The sequence below is a fragment of the Aquarana catesbeiana genome, linkage group LG06, assembly GCF_042186555.1.
Source record: "Aquarana catesbeiana isolate 2022-GZ linkage group LG06, ASM4218655v1, whole genome shotgun sequence".
Taxonomy (NCBI): Eukaryota; Metazoa; Chordata; class Amphibia; order Anura; family Ranidae; genus Aquarana; species Aquarana catesbeiana.
In genome coordinates this window covers 415,473,440-415,488,139 of record NC_133329.1, presented here as the reverse complement: position 1 = coordinate 415,488,139, position 14,700 = coordinate 415,473,440, and the positions used below count along the sequence as shown (strand labels likewise).

At 48.4% G+C, this 14,700-nt stretch overlaps 1 protein-coding gene across 1 annotated transcript in view; it reads left to right on the top strand.

Moving 5' to 3' along the window:
• Positions 1-14,405, top strand: part of LOC141147320 (protein mono-ADP-ribosyltransferase PARP14-like) — a 171,151-nt gene extending 156,746 nt beyond the window's left edge. Inside the window, exon 17 of the mRNA XM_073634541.1 lies at positions 12,115-14,405. Coding sequence (XP_073490642.1) covers positions 12,115-12,395 — 281 coding nt within the window. The 3' untranslated portion in view covers positions 12,396-14,405. The remainder of the gene's footprint in view (positions 1-12,114) is intronic.
• Positions 14,406-14,700: the final 295 nt, after the last annotated feature.

The window sequence follows — 14,700 nt, the reverse complement described above, 5'->3', positions numbered from 1 at the left end:
CGAGGGATGTGCCAAAGGCCAAGTCTACTGGCAGTCGGGCCTACGGTCCAAACATCAAACTATAGGGAGAGTAACCTGTGGCATCATTGGCGGTGCTGTTATAAGCATGCACAATAGCCACTATATGCTTGCTCCAGTGCTGCTTTTGTTCTGAATTAGAGTTCCAAGCATATCCAGAAGGGTTTGGTTGAATCTCTCTGGTTGAGGATCTCCTTGTAGATGATACAGGGTGATTTTAGACTTCCTGATGCCCAACAGGTCTAAAAGTCTCTTGATGAGACTGCTCTTGAAATCCCTCCCTTGATCAGAGTGGATGCGTTGGGACAGACCATAGTGCACAAAGAATTTCTCTGTGAAGATTTTGGCCACCATGGATGCTTGTTGGTCCCTCGTGAAAAACGCCTGGGCATACCGAGTGAAATGGTCAGTCACTACCAGGATATTTCCCTGCCCGCTCAGATCAGGCTCCAAGCACAGAATGTTAATGCACACCAGCTCCATGGGTCCTTTACTCTGAAGATGGTCCATTGGGGCAGCTCGGTGAAGCAAAGTCTTCCTTTGGATACATCTGATGCAGGAGTGGCAATAGTCCTCAACTTCAGCCTGCATGCAGGGCCAGTAGAACCGGTCCCTCACCAGGAGAAAAGTCCTCTTGGGCCCTAGGTGGCCATGGTTGTCATGTAGGTGTCAGGGCTGGGCTGAGCTGTCAGCTAATTGCCAGCTCCCATTTCTCTCCACAGTTACCCAGCTGTTGTTGATTCTGCTCGTTAGTCCTGCCTACTTAAAGTCGTCCAGCTCACTTGATCTCTGCCCTCGCCTTTGTCAACATCACAGAGTCTTTCTCCTGCGTTCCTGTTGAAGACTTGCTAGGCTGGCGTTCCTTCTGGCTCTTGTTTGCTGTACTACTACGTTTATCTCTGGCTCTCTGACATTTGCTTGGCTGACTACCCGATCCGGTTACTGAACTCTGGCTTGTTTTGACTACGCTTACTCTGTTTAACTTATTATTATTATTATTATTATTATTATTATTATTAAACAAGTGTTATTTAACTATACTTTTGTCTCGGTCTGATTCATGGTTCCTGATAAGAGGGCAGTTAATACTGTCTACGTATGTTTTTCAGGTAGGAATAGCTGCCATTTTTCTTCAGAATCGTCAGAGGGGCCCCTTCGGTAGACTAACCCTCTGTGCGCCTGAAACCGATCCCACTCTCGGTGCAGCAGATGGGTTTCCTTCGGGGAGTCAGTGAGGAGCAAGTCAGGACATTGGCTCTCCAAGGCCTTCAATGCCAAGTTACAGGGAGGGTCCTCATACTGGTCCCTTTGCAGGTCTTTGACAGCTTGGGCAGACCTTCATCCCTGACTTGGGCGACATTGCAATAACATCTGGGGACACAAGCGGCTGACACTCCAACCTCTTTGGTCCTGGATCCTCCATGTTGATGTTCTGCTCCTTGACATAAGGCTCGTACCCTTCTGGTGTCAGCTGGGCCTATTCTTCTGGAGGGTCTCTGAAACAATGGGGCCTTCTTGACAAAGCATCCGCGTCTTGTTTCCTGACCCCGGTCGATACTTCAGGCTGAAAATAAACCCTGATAGAGCAGCCAACCGTCTGACCCGTGGCTTCCAACTTGGTGGTAGTGAGGATGTAGGTGAGAGCATTGTTGTCGGTCTTGATCACGATCTCCGCTCCATACAGGTATCCACCACCGCCCACTTCAAGGTCAGGAACTCAAGTTTGTGCATGGGATAGTTCTTCTCGGCGGGGGCCAAGTTCCGACTCACGTAGGCAACAGGCCATAGATGGCAGTCATGCTCTTGATTAGGGATGAGCTTCGTGTTCGAGTCGAACCCATGTTCGACTCGAACATCGGCTGTTCGATCGTTCGCCGAATTGCGAACGTTATGGGCCGTTCGCGCTAAATTCGTGTGGCGCGTCACGGCCCATAATTCACTGCGGCATCGCAGTGCATTGCTGGCTGATGATTGGCCAAGCATGCACTATGACCCGCATGCTTGGCCAATCACAGCGCCGTCAGTAGAGAGAGCTGTAATTGGCCAAAGCCAGGGTGGCTTTGGCCAATTATGGCTCAGGGGATTTAGTACACACCCCACACTATATAAGGCCGCCTGCACGGCGGCCCTGTGTAGTGTGTGTTCCGGTGTGCTGAGAGATAGAGAGAGAGAGAGAGAGTGTCATTTGATTTGAGTTAGATAGATTAGGCAGAACAGTCAGTCAGTTAGCTGCACTTACAGTGTATTGTGTATATATATGCATCCCAGGTGTTGCATATATATATATACACTGTATTCAGTTTAGCTAGATCCGTTCCTGTTATCTTCTATCTAGACTATTTACATTTAATGCAGTGCGTCCTGCTCACAGTGTTCAGCTAGATCCGTTCCTGCTATTTACATTTAGTGCAGTGCGTCCTGCTCACAGTGTTCAGCTAGATCCGTTCCTGTTATCTTCTAGACTATTTACATTTAGTGCAGTGCGTCCTGCTCACAGTGTTCAGCTAGATCCGTTCCTGCAATTTACATTTAGTGCAGTGCGTCCTGCTCACAGTGTTCAGCTAGATCCGTTCCTGCTATTTACATTTAGTGCAGTGCGTCCTGCTCACAGTGTTCAGCTAGATCCGTTCCTGCTATTTACATTTAGTGCAGTGCGTCCTGCTCACAGTGTTCAGCTAGATCCGTTCCTGCTATTTACATTTAGTGCAGTGCGTCCTGCTCACAGTGTTCAGCTAGATCCGTTCCTGTTATCTTCTAGACTATTTACATTTAGTGCAGTGCGTCCTGCTCACAGTGTTCAGCTAGATCCGTTCCTGCAATTTACATTTAGTGCAGTGCGTCCTGCTCACAGTGTTCAGCTAGATCCGTTCCTGCTATTTACATTTAGTGCAGTGCGTCCTGCTCACAGTGTTCAGCTAGATCCGTTCCTGCTATTTACATTTAGTGCAGTGCGTCCTGCTCACAGTGTTCAGCTAGATCCGTTCCTGCTATTTACATTTAGTGCAGTGCGTCCTGCTCACAGTGTTCAGCTAGATCCGTTCCTGCTATTTACATTTAGTGCAGTGCGTCCTGCGCACAGTGTTCAGCTAGAGCCGTTCCTGCTATTTACATTTAGTGCAGTGCGTCCTGCTCACAGTGTTCAGCTAGATCCGTTCCTGTTATCTTCTAGACTATTTACATTTAGTGCAGTGCGTCCTGCTCACAGTGTTCAGCTAGATCCGTTCCTGCTATTTACATTTAGTGCAGTGCGTCCTGCTCACAGTGTTCAGCTAGATCCGTTCCTGTTATCTTCTAGACTATTTACATTTAGTGCAGTGCGTCCTGCTCACAGTGTTCAGCTAGATCCGTTCCTGTTATCTTCTAGACTATTTACATTTAGTGCAGTGCGTCCTGCTCACAGTGTTCAGCTAGATCCGTTCCTGCTATTTACATTTAGTGCAGTGCGTCCTGCTCACAGTGTTCAGCTAGATCCGTTCCTGTTAAATTCCTACTGACCGGCAGGCTTGTCTGGTTACAGTATATAAAGCTACCTGAAGAAAATTACAGGTGTTCTATTTGATCCTATTAGTACCACGGTCAGGCAGCTAGACTATTTACATTTAGTACAGTGCGTCCTGCTCACAGTGTTCAGCTAGATCCGTTCCTGTTATCTTCCTACTGACAGGCAGGCTTGTCTGGTTACAGTATATAAAGCTACTTGAAGAAAATTACAGGTGTTCTATCCCAGCTTAGTGCAGCTACAGGCCATTAGTATGTCTGGAAGGCCAAGAAGGAGAGGCAGACAGTCACAAGCCAATAAGAGAGGGCAAGCAGGCTCTGTGTCTAGTGCTGGTCGTGGAGACGGTGCATCCTCATCAGCACGTGGCCATGGGACACGCTTGGCCTTTTTTTCGGCAGCTGGCCATGTTGAGCCGCAACATGCGGAAGACTTGGTCGAGTGGATGACCAAGCCGTCCTCATCCTCCTCATCCTCTCTCACCCATGCCCAGGGTGCTTTGTCTGGCAAAGCAGCGGCCTCTTCCCTCAGCTCAATGTCATCAGTGACTCCTTCCCTAGCTCCACCATGTCCTCATGAGGATTCCCTCGAACTGTTTGACCACAGTGTTGGGTACATGCTCCAGGAGGATGCCCAGCGTTTGGAAGGCTCTGATGACGATACTGAGCTCGATGAAGGCAGTAACATGAGCGCGGACAGAGGGGGTGCCCAAGAAGGACAGCAATCTGGCAGTCATGCTCCCCCTGCTGCAGCATACTGCCAGGTTTGCTCCAGTGATGAGGAGGGAGGGGATGATGAGGTCACTGACTCAACGTGGGTGCCTGATAGGAGAGAGGAGGAGGAGGAGGAGGAGGAGGAGGAGGCGGCAGCACATCACCAACGAGGCAGGATGCCCTCCAGGGGCCAGCCTAAGGGCAGCACATTGACTGCATCACACCCCAAAGCTCCACATGTGCAGGGCGCTGCAGTCTCTGCGCGTTATTCAAAAAGTTCTTTGGTGTGGGCCTTTTTTGAGACGAGTGCATCAGATCGCACCGCTGCTATTTGCAACATATGTCTCAAGCGTATCTCGCGTGGCCAAAATATCTCCCGCTTGGGTACCACATGCTTGACCAGACATATGTTGACCTGCCATGCAGTTCGTTGGCAAGCGTATCTAAAAGACCCACACCAAAGAACAAAGAGGATCTCTCCTTGCTCCTCATCAGCTGAGATTTCCAACCCCACTAGACCTTCAGTCCTCTCTGAGACCTGCAGTGAGAGGAATGAAGGTGTAAAATTAGGTGTGTCACAGCCAAGTACTTGTGGGCAATCTGCTTTTGGTACACCGACGTCAGATTGTACCAGGCAAATTTCCCTGCCCCAGCTGCTGCACCGCCGAAAGAAGTTTGCTCCCAGCCATCCACATGCCCAGCGGTTGAATGCTAGCTTGGCAAAATTGCTAGCACTTCAACTGCTGCCTTTTCAGTTGGTAGACTCTGCCCCCTTCCGTGAGTTTGTGGAATGTGCGGTTCCTCAGTGGCAGGTACCCAAACGCCACTTTTTCTCACGGAAGGCGATTCCGGCTCTCTACCGGCATGTGGAAGGCAATGTCCATGCCTCGCTGGACAGGGCGGTCAGCGGTAAGGTGCATATTACCGCTGACTCATGGTCCAGCAGGCATGGACAGGGACGTTACCTAAGTTTCACGGCGCATTGGGTGACTCTGCTGGCAGCTGGGAAGGATGCAGGACAAGGTGCAGTAGTGTTGGAGGTTGTTCCGCCACCACGCCTCCAAAATGCTGATTGTGACACACCTCTCTCCTCCACCCCCTCCTCTTCTTCTTCCTCCATGGCCTCTTCCTCGGAACCAGCGGTGCTCCGTAGGCGTTCAAGGGGCTACGCAAGTACGCAGGCCAAAAGATGCCATGCGGTGCTTGAGCTGGTGTGCTTGGGGGACAGGAGCCACACTGGGGCAGAGGTTCTGTCAGCTCTGCAGGGGCAGGTTCAGAGGTGGTTGACGCCACGCCAACTTAAGGCAGGAATGGTGGTTTGCGACAATGGCACCAACCTCCTCTCTGCCCTCCGACAGGGACAAATGACCCATGTGCCCTGTTTGGCTCACGTCCTTAACTTGGTGGTGCAGCGGTTCTTGGGCAGGTACCCGGGCTTACAGGATGTCCTGAGGCAGGCCAGGAAAGTCTGTGTGCATTTCCGCCGGTCATATAATGCCAGTGCTCGGCTGACGGACCTCCAAAAGGAGTTTAACCTGCCCAAGAACCGCCTAATCTGTGACATGCCCACCAGGTGGAACTCAACGTTGGCCATGCTGCAGCGGCTGCACACGCAGCAGAGGGCCATCAATGAGTACCTGTGCGACTATGGCACCAGGACAGGGTCAGGGGAGCTTGGTTTTTTTTCCCCACGCCAGTGGGCCATGATCAGGGATGCATGCACTGTCCTGTCACCATTCGAGGAGGCCACGAGGATGGTGAGCAGTGACAGTGCATGCATCAGTGACACTGTCCCCCTTGTCCACCTGTTGGAGCACACGCTGCGTGGAATAATGGACAGGGCACTTGAGGCAGAACAGAGGCAGGAAGAGGAGGACTTCCTTAGCTCTCAAGGCCCCCTTTATCCAGACAGTGTTCCTGCGTGCCCGTAGATCACACAGGAAGAGGACGAGGAGGAAGAGGAGGAGGAGGAAGATTGTGTCAGTATGGAGGTGGAGCCTGGCACTCAGCATCAGCAGCAGTCTTTAAGGGATCAGTCCCAAGAAACACATGGACTTGTACGTGGCTGGGAGGAGGTGGCTGCGGACCATGTCGTTCTTAGTGACCCAGAGGACTCCGGACCGAATGCCTCAGCAAACCTACGCTGCATGGCCTCCCTGATCCTGCAAAGCCTGCGTAAGGATCCTCGTATTCGTGGTATCAAGGAGAAGGACCAATACTGGCTGGCAACCCTCCTTGATCCACGTTACAAGGGTAAGGTTGCGGACCTTATCTTGCCATCGCAGAGGGAGCAGAGGATGAAACATCTTCGGGAGGCCTTGCAGAAAGGTCTGTGCAACGCGTTCCCAGAGACTGGGAGGTTACAAACTCCTGTTTCTGGACAACGTGTTGCTGAGGCTTCGGTCAGTCAAAGAAGGAGCGGTGGAGAAGGTGGCCGTCTGACCGATGCGTTCAGACAATTTTTTGGTCCGCAGCCCCAAGGTATGATCGGTTCCAGCAACCATCGCCAGCGTCTGTTTTACATGGTGCAGGAATACCTAGGGGCAAGATCAGACTTGGACACCTTTCCCACCGAAAATCCTCTGGGTTACTGGGTCTTGAGGATGGATCACTGGCCAGAGCTTGCACAGTATGCAATTGAGCTACTGGCCTGTCCTGCATCCAGCGTTCTTTCGGAACGCACATTCAGTGCTGCTGGAGGCGTGGTAACCGATCACAGGGTGCGTCTGTCCACCGACTCGGTCGATCGGCTGACCTTCATAAAAATGAATGAGTCTTGGATCACCACCAGCTACCAAGCACCTGATGCTGATGTAACCGAATAATTTTTTTTGAAATCTCAGATCCCTTCAAAGACTGCCTATGCTGATGCTGAGTGACTATCCCTGAGTAATTATCCTCTTCCTCCTCAATCATCACGCTGATAGCTTGTAAGAACATTTTTGGTTCTGGGCGCCACCACCAGTGCCTAAGGCACAATTTTTCAGCCCCTGTTTAACAGGGGCGTGTAATTACAATTTTTGATGTAATACTTTGCAGCAGGGCTCGTTCCTGCATTCCAACTAGAGTGTCTGTGAGGGGTTGCAGTGTTGTGGCACCAGCACCAGTGCCTAGGGCCCAATTTTTCTGCCCCTGTCTAACAGGGGCGTGTAATTACAATTTTTGATGCAATACTTTGCAGCAGGGCTCGTTCCTGCGTTCCAACTAGAGTGTCTGTGAGGGGTTGCAGTGTTGTGGCACCAGCACCAGTGCCTAAGGCCCAATTTTTCTGCCCCTGTCTAACAGGGGCGTGTAATTACAATTTTTGATGCAATACTTTGCAGCAGGGCTCGTTCCTGCGTTCCAACTAGAGTGTCTGTGAGGGGTTGCAGTGTTGTGGCACCAGCACCAGTGCCTAAGGCCCAATTTTTCTGCCCCTGTCTAACAGGGGCGTGTAATTACAATTTTTGAAGCAATAATTTGCAGCAGGGCTCGTTCCTGCGTTCCAACTAGAGTGTCTGTGAGGGGTTGCAGTGTTGTGGCACCAGCACCAGTGCCTAAGGCCTAATTTTTCAGCTCCTGTTCAACAGGGGCATGTAATTACAATTCTTGATCTAATATTTCACAGCAGGGCCCTGTGAGGGCTTACAGTGTTGTGGCCACAGCAACACCTAAGGCCCAAATTTCTGCTGAGTATATAGGGCAGGACCCTACTTTCAAACATCTAACTTACAAACGACTCCTACTTGCAAACGGAAGGAGACAACAGGAAGTGAGATGAAATCTACCCCTAGGAAGGGAAATTCTCTCCTGTAAGAGTTAATATGGGAAAACAATTTCTCCTTTCCACTGATGCTTTCCAATCCTTGTTCCACAAAAAAACCCAAATTTTCAAAAAACATTTTTCATTGGGACAAAAAAGTGAGGTGAAATCTTCTGAAGAGGAGGAAAGACAGCAAAACAAATGTCACAGGGGTGATAACCCTTCCCTATGTTTTCCAAAAAGCTTAGAAAAGATTTTTTGGCTGGAGCTAAACACGTTAAAAATGTTCAAAATTACAAACAGATTCTACTTAACAACAAACCTACAGTCCCTGTCTTGTTTGCACCGCCTGTATACTGCTGTTCAGAGTATATAGGGCCTGGTGGCCCCACACCTTTCCTTATTTTAATTTGGGTGCGGGGTTCCCCTTAATATCCATACAAGACCCAAAGGGCCTGGTAATGGACTGGGGGGTACCCATGCCGTTTGTCTCACTGATTTTCATCCATATTGCCATGACCCGACATGACATTAAACCCGCAAGCAGTTTTAAATGAGATTTTTTCCTTTAAAAATGACATTTGGTGCAGGGACTGTTCTAAACATGGGAAACACGCGTCACTTTACAGGCATACTATAGACACCCCCCAGGTACGATATTTAAAGGAATATTTCACTTTTTTTTTTTTTACTTTAAGCATCATTAAAATCACTGCTCCCGAAAAAACGGCCGTTTTTAAAAGTTTTTTTTGCATTGATACATGTCCCCTGGGGTAGGACCCGGGTCCCCAAACCCTTTTTAGGACAATACCATGCAAATTAGCCTTTAAAATGAGCACTTTTGATTTCGAACGTTCGAGTCCCATAGACGTCAATGGGGTTCTAACGTTCGTGCGAACTTTCGGTCCGTTCGCGGGTTCTGGTGCGAACCGAACCGGGGGGTGTTCGGCTCATCCCTACTCTTGATATAGCACCCCACCTAACCCATTTTGACTGGTGTCAAAGTGTAGCTCGTATGGCTTGGTTGGATCTGCATAAGCCATGACTGGAGTGGTTGTTAGGCTTCACTTCAGCTGCCTAAAACCTCTTCACACTTCGGAGTCCATTGTTCCTGAATGGACTCTCTGTGTTTTCTGGGCCCTCCAGCTGGTCTGACAGGCTTCGCCAGATCAGGATTAGCGTCTTAGCAAATCCCTTGACAAATGTTTTGTAATAAGAGCAGAATCCCAGAAATGACCTAAGCTCAGTCACCTTGGTAGGCCTCGGCCAGGAGGTGACAGCTTCCAGCTTCTGGAAGTCAGTGGCCACTTCATCAGCAGACACAATGTGACCAAGGCAGTTGACCGAGGGTTGATAAAACTGGCACTTTTCCAGAGACAGCTTCAACCCCCTCATCATGGAGTCTCTTCAGGACCTTCTGCAGAAACTCTTCATGCTCTTCCAGGGTCTTGCTGAAAATGATAATGTGGTCTAAGTACACCAACACCTCGATCAGTTTCATGTCAACCACGGTCTTCTCCATTAGCCTTTGGAAGGTGGCTGGGGCGCCAGACAGGCCTTGATGCATACTGTCAAATTCAAAGATCCCCTCCGGGGTAATGAAAATGGTCTTCTCCCGATCCTCAGGGTGCATGGGGATTTGGTAATACCCACTCTTCAAATCCAGCATGCTGAACCACTTCGCCCCTGACAGGCTCTGCAAGGCATCTTCTATCCTTGGGGTGGTATATTGGTCGGGAATGGTCCTTCGGTTCAGCGTCTGGTAGTCAATACCCAGCCTCAGTGACCCATTCTTCTTCCGTACCACCACTATTGGGGAAGCGTATAGACTCTGGGACTCTCGGATGATACCTGCCCTCTTCAACTCTGCCAGTTGTTCATGCAGATCCTCTAAGTCCCCTAAAGGAATCCATCAAAATATTGGGCACTTTTTACACACCCCACATCAAATTCCCTCTTGGAGAATGCAGCCTGCCATCTCAGTAGCTGAGTCTTGGCCCTTTCTTTCCATTCAGGCAAAAGGGGAGTATTCTTCGGATAGAGCTCCTCCACAGAGATCCCATCCTTTGCTCCCCCCACCAAATCAGACGGCGGGACTGGGGTGGCAAGATTCACTTGTCCCAGCAACATCTGAGCCGGGATCTTCACTGGCAAGGCTGCTATGTTGCGGACACTAGCCAAGATTTTTCTTTTTTGCAACCCTTTGGTTGAAACCACCTCGGGAATTATCTCCACTCCCATGTCTTCTCTCTGTCCGTCTGATTCAAGGACAATGAAAAGGCCTGCTTGCTTCCAATTTGGCTTGACAGATGCTCGTAAATAAGCCACTTTACCAGGCTGTAACACCTTCTCACACTGGTCCAAGCGCTAGATCTTTCCCTTACCAGGTGCTGGTAGGCTTGTCGCAGCATGGGGTGCACACTTGTAGTTGAATTGCCCGGCTCCAGAACAAGAGGTGTCAACAGCCTTCTGACAAGATCAGTATTGGTCCCTATGATGAGAGAACTCTTACTGACCCCTGGTGGGCGAGGACAGACCACAGCCTGAGTTTCAAAAGTCTCGGCTTTCCCAGCCATGGAGGGGACGAAGGTCAGCTTGACCGGTAGATAGCCATCATAGGGGAAGTTCTGAGTCACAATGCCCCATATTTGCAGCTCTTCCAACTTCTGCAAAGGCAGGTACTTGAGGTGCCTGTCATAGAAGTCTCTGTAGAGAAGGGTCACTTAAGCTCCAGTATCCAGAAGGGCCTTGGTGTAGACTCCCTTTACTTGGATGGGAACAACAGGAGAAGGTCCCACCAGCTTGTCAGGGAGCATGGAGGAAGTGGTGGCCCTGGCCTGTTCGGTGGTTTGTATCCGCGCTCCTCTCTGCGAGGTTCCGATCGGGCTTAAGTCTGCGCTAAGTTCTGGGAGTCTGGTGTTCATTGACTCTCCGACACCAGGCAGCATTTGTCAAAAGAAACAGGACACTGGGTTGCTTGGAGGCAAGAACGGGGGGCCCTCTGCAAGGGTTTGGACTTTCGCTGCTGTCTCTCTGTGTCATTGGTTTTGAGCCAGCTACCGTTGATGGGCACCCGGTTGGCTCCTTCACCAGAGCCCTCCGAAGTTTCCCTCTGGTTTCTGGCACTGTGCTTCAGGCTTCACTCGGCTTGGACACACCTGTTGATTAACATAATTTCAGCATACCTCGGTATGCTCAATGGCAATCCTCACTGGTACACGTGAAAATGCTCATCACCAGCTCCGATATAGACATTAGTATGGATATGCGTGCATCGCTACCAAATATCCATAATATCCCTGTAATTATGGATAATCAAACATTAAAATCACTTGATCTTACCGGATCTAATGAATATCAATTAGCTGGGGTGATTTTTTGGCCAGAAAATTTGATAAGAGGGGGCCAGCCCCCCTCATTAATCACTTAATAAGTCTCTAATTATGTGAGATCTAATCTCATCCTTATGTACTACCACCTAATATCTTTGACATTAAAACCACTTGATCTTACCGGATCTAACGGATATCTATTAGCCTGAATGATTTTTGGCCAGAAAATTTGATAAGGGGGGGATAACCCGTCCATATTTACCACCTAATATCTCTATGTTGATGTGGAATATCTCTGAAATGATGTGAGATCTAACGTTAAAACCACTTGATCTTACCGGATCTAACGAACATCTATTAGCCTGAATGATTTTTGGCCAGAAAGTTTGATAAGGGGGAGCCAGCCCCCCCTTATTAATCACTAAATAAGTCTCTAATTATGTGAGATCTAACGTTAAAACCACTTGATCTTACCGGATCTAACAAATAGCTTCCAAAATAGCTAACTGTTTGGTCAATTTTTTGATAAGGGGGGCTGATGACGGGTTAGCAAATAACTGTTAATATTGCTTCTTCTGTGTGAGATCTAACGTAAGCAACGTTTGATCTAACCTGATCTAACAAAGATCTAACAAACAGCATAAGATTTTTTCAAAAATTTTGATATGGGGGGCTAACCTGGCAGAGGTTGTTGTGTCTTAGTGTTATCTTCTCTCCCATGTTTCACTCTCACCTCCAGACCTTCTCTCCTGCTACACCTCTTCTCTGGAACTCTCCCATATTAACGTGTGACATGTCTTTCTTTTCAAACAGGTACTCTTTATGGAAATGGCACGTATTTTGCAGTCAATGCAAATTATTCTGTTAACTACGCCAGCCCTGGTAGAAATGGACAGAAACACATGTACCTGGCCCGGGTTCTCACCGGACTCTACTGTGCAGGATATGAAGGGATGATAGCACCTCCAGCTAAAAACGCAGCCAATCCCACCGACCTTTATGACAGCGTGACAGATGACGTCCAGAATCCTTCAATGTTTGTGATATTTAATGACATCCAGGCCTACCCCGAATATCACATCATCTTCCAGTGATGATCCATGACTGTGACCGGGGATCACACAAATCTCCAGGACAGAGACTCCTGAAAATCCTGGTTTTGGTGTCACTTGGCCGGATCGGGATATAATATTGTCAGAGCGTGGCTCCATCACTTGTCTACAGCAGCCATAAAACACTGATAAATAATTCCAGAGGAAACAAGCACACAGGGACTCATCAGTGAAGGATCAGAGAGTGAGGAGGAGGGGAATGTCCTAGCCCCCCATTGTCTATATTCTCTGGGATCTCCATGGCTCATTGCTCCACAACTTCTCATGTGCTGCACTCATTCTCTGGGACTCCGATCTTCACTCACTGAGCCTCAGACGGGGAGAGCCGACTGCTTCTGGCAGGGGGGGTGGAGAACAATCAAGGTTGTCCCCTATGATATCACCAGTTATAAGCAGGCAACTCCTATCCTCATACCGATCAGCGGTTCCAGATAATAATAATGGCTGCAGTAGGGAACAGACACAAAAAGATACACTCAGCGGCTTTCCAAATCACTCTTCTGTTTATTTGGCATATCTTGAATTTTCTATAACCATGATTACATCGGTATCACAATGATATTATAATTGTACTTTTACAGTAACAAGGGGCGTTACATAGTTACATAGTAGGTGAGGTTGAAAAAAGACACAAGTCCATCAGATCCAACCTATGTGTGTGATTATGTGTCAGTATTACATTGTATATCCCTGTATGTTGCGGTCATTCAGGTGATTATCTAATAGTTTCTTGAAAATATCGATGCTCCCCGCTGAGACCACCGCCTGTGGAAGGGAATTCCACATCCTTTCCGCTCTTATGCCACATACACACGGTCAGATTTTCCGACGGGAAATGGATGTGGATGTGGAGCTTGTTGTCGGAAAGTCCGACTGTGCGTATGATCCATCGAACAATTGCTGTCGGAATTTCTGCACACAAATGTTTGGGAGCAGGTTCTCAAATTTTCCGACAACAAAACTTGTCGTGTCGGAAAGTCTGATCGTGTGTACACAAGTCCGTCGCACAAAAGTTCACGCATGCTCTGAATCAAGCAGAAGGATCCGCACTGGTTATTGAACTTCCTTTTTCTCGGCTCGTCATATGTGTTGTACGTCACTGCGTTCCCACGTTTGGAATTTTGGGCCAACATTTATGTGACCGTGTGTATGCAAGACAAGTTTGAGCCAACAACCTTCGGACAAAATTCCACGGTTTTGTTGGCCAACAATCCAATCGTGTGTACGGGGCAGTACAGAAAAGAACATAGGCAGGCCATCTTCTTATCAGACACTAAAGAATAATAAAAAATGTAATTAGAACATTATTAGTGCCGAGTACAGAATATAAGCAAAGCATACAGAATATAATACGGTTTTATACAGAATGTAACATTTCTTTCACACAATACACATAATAAGTGTCCTTGTGATTAATATTTCCATGGAACCTCAGGGAAGACTATCAATGTTTTGAAGTGCAATTATTATTTGCAACCTTCTATGTCTGTTCACACTACAAACTTTGCTGCAACACGGACAGTTTTGTGCCTTGAGATGCATTGCAGCCGGCTGCATTAGCAAGTCCATTCATAATAACCAATGGGCTGTAACCTACCTCAACACAGGAACATTTCTGGCATGTGGCGTTTTGCATCACAACATACATGTGCTGCGGTGCATTGGGGAGCCATTAAAACCCAACACATGCATGCCATGTTACTACAATGTGCTGGTGTGTCTGAGTCCTAAGAGTAAATATGAAGTCTCCATACTGCTGGCCATTGGGGGTCTTATTTATAAAACTATTGGGAAAGGTAGGTGATGGAGGGGGTGGGGGGTGGATTCAGACAGGTCCTATGAGCCAATCACATTACAACGCTCATTCTTCACCCATCGATTTTTGTTGCAGGTCTGATGTTTGATTGGTTGCCTGAAATGGATCTTCCTATATATGGCACTTTAGTCTGTTACAATGTAAAAATGTAAATTAATAAGATCGGTTACAATGTTGTGTTTTCGGATTATTTCATTTCATGTTCACATGCCAGACTCTGGACAGTTTATTCTCAATATTAAAGGGGCTGTAAAGGTTCGTGTTTTTTCACCTTAATGCATCCTATGCATCCTACCGGCCCTCCAGCCCCCCCCCCCCCCGCTGTTTTACTTACCTAATCCCCTTCATTCAGTTGGCGGGGACGCGCTGTCTTTTTCTCCACGGGCTCCCGGCTCTTGATTGGATAGATTGATAGCGCAGCCATTGGCTCCCACTGCTGTCAATCAAATCCAATGACGCGGGGGGCGGGGC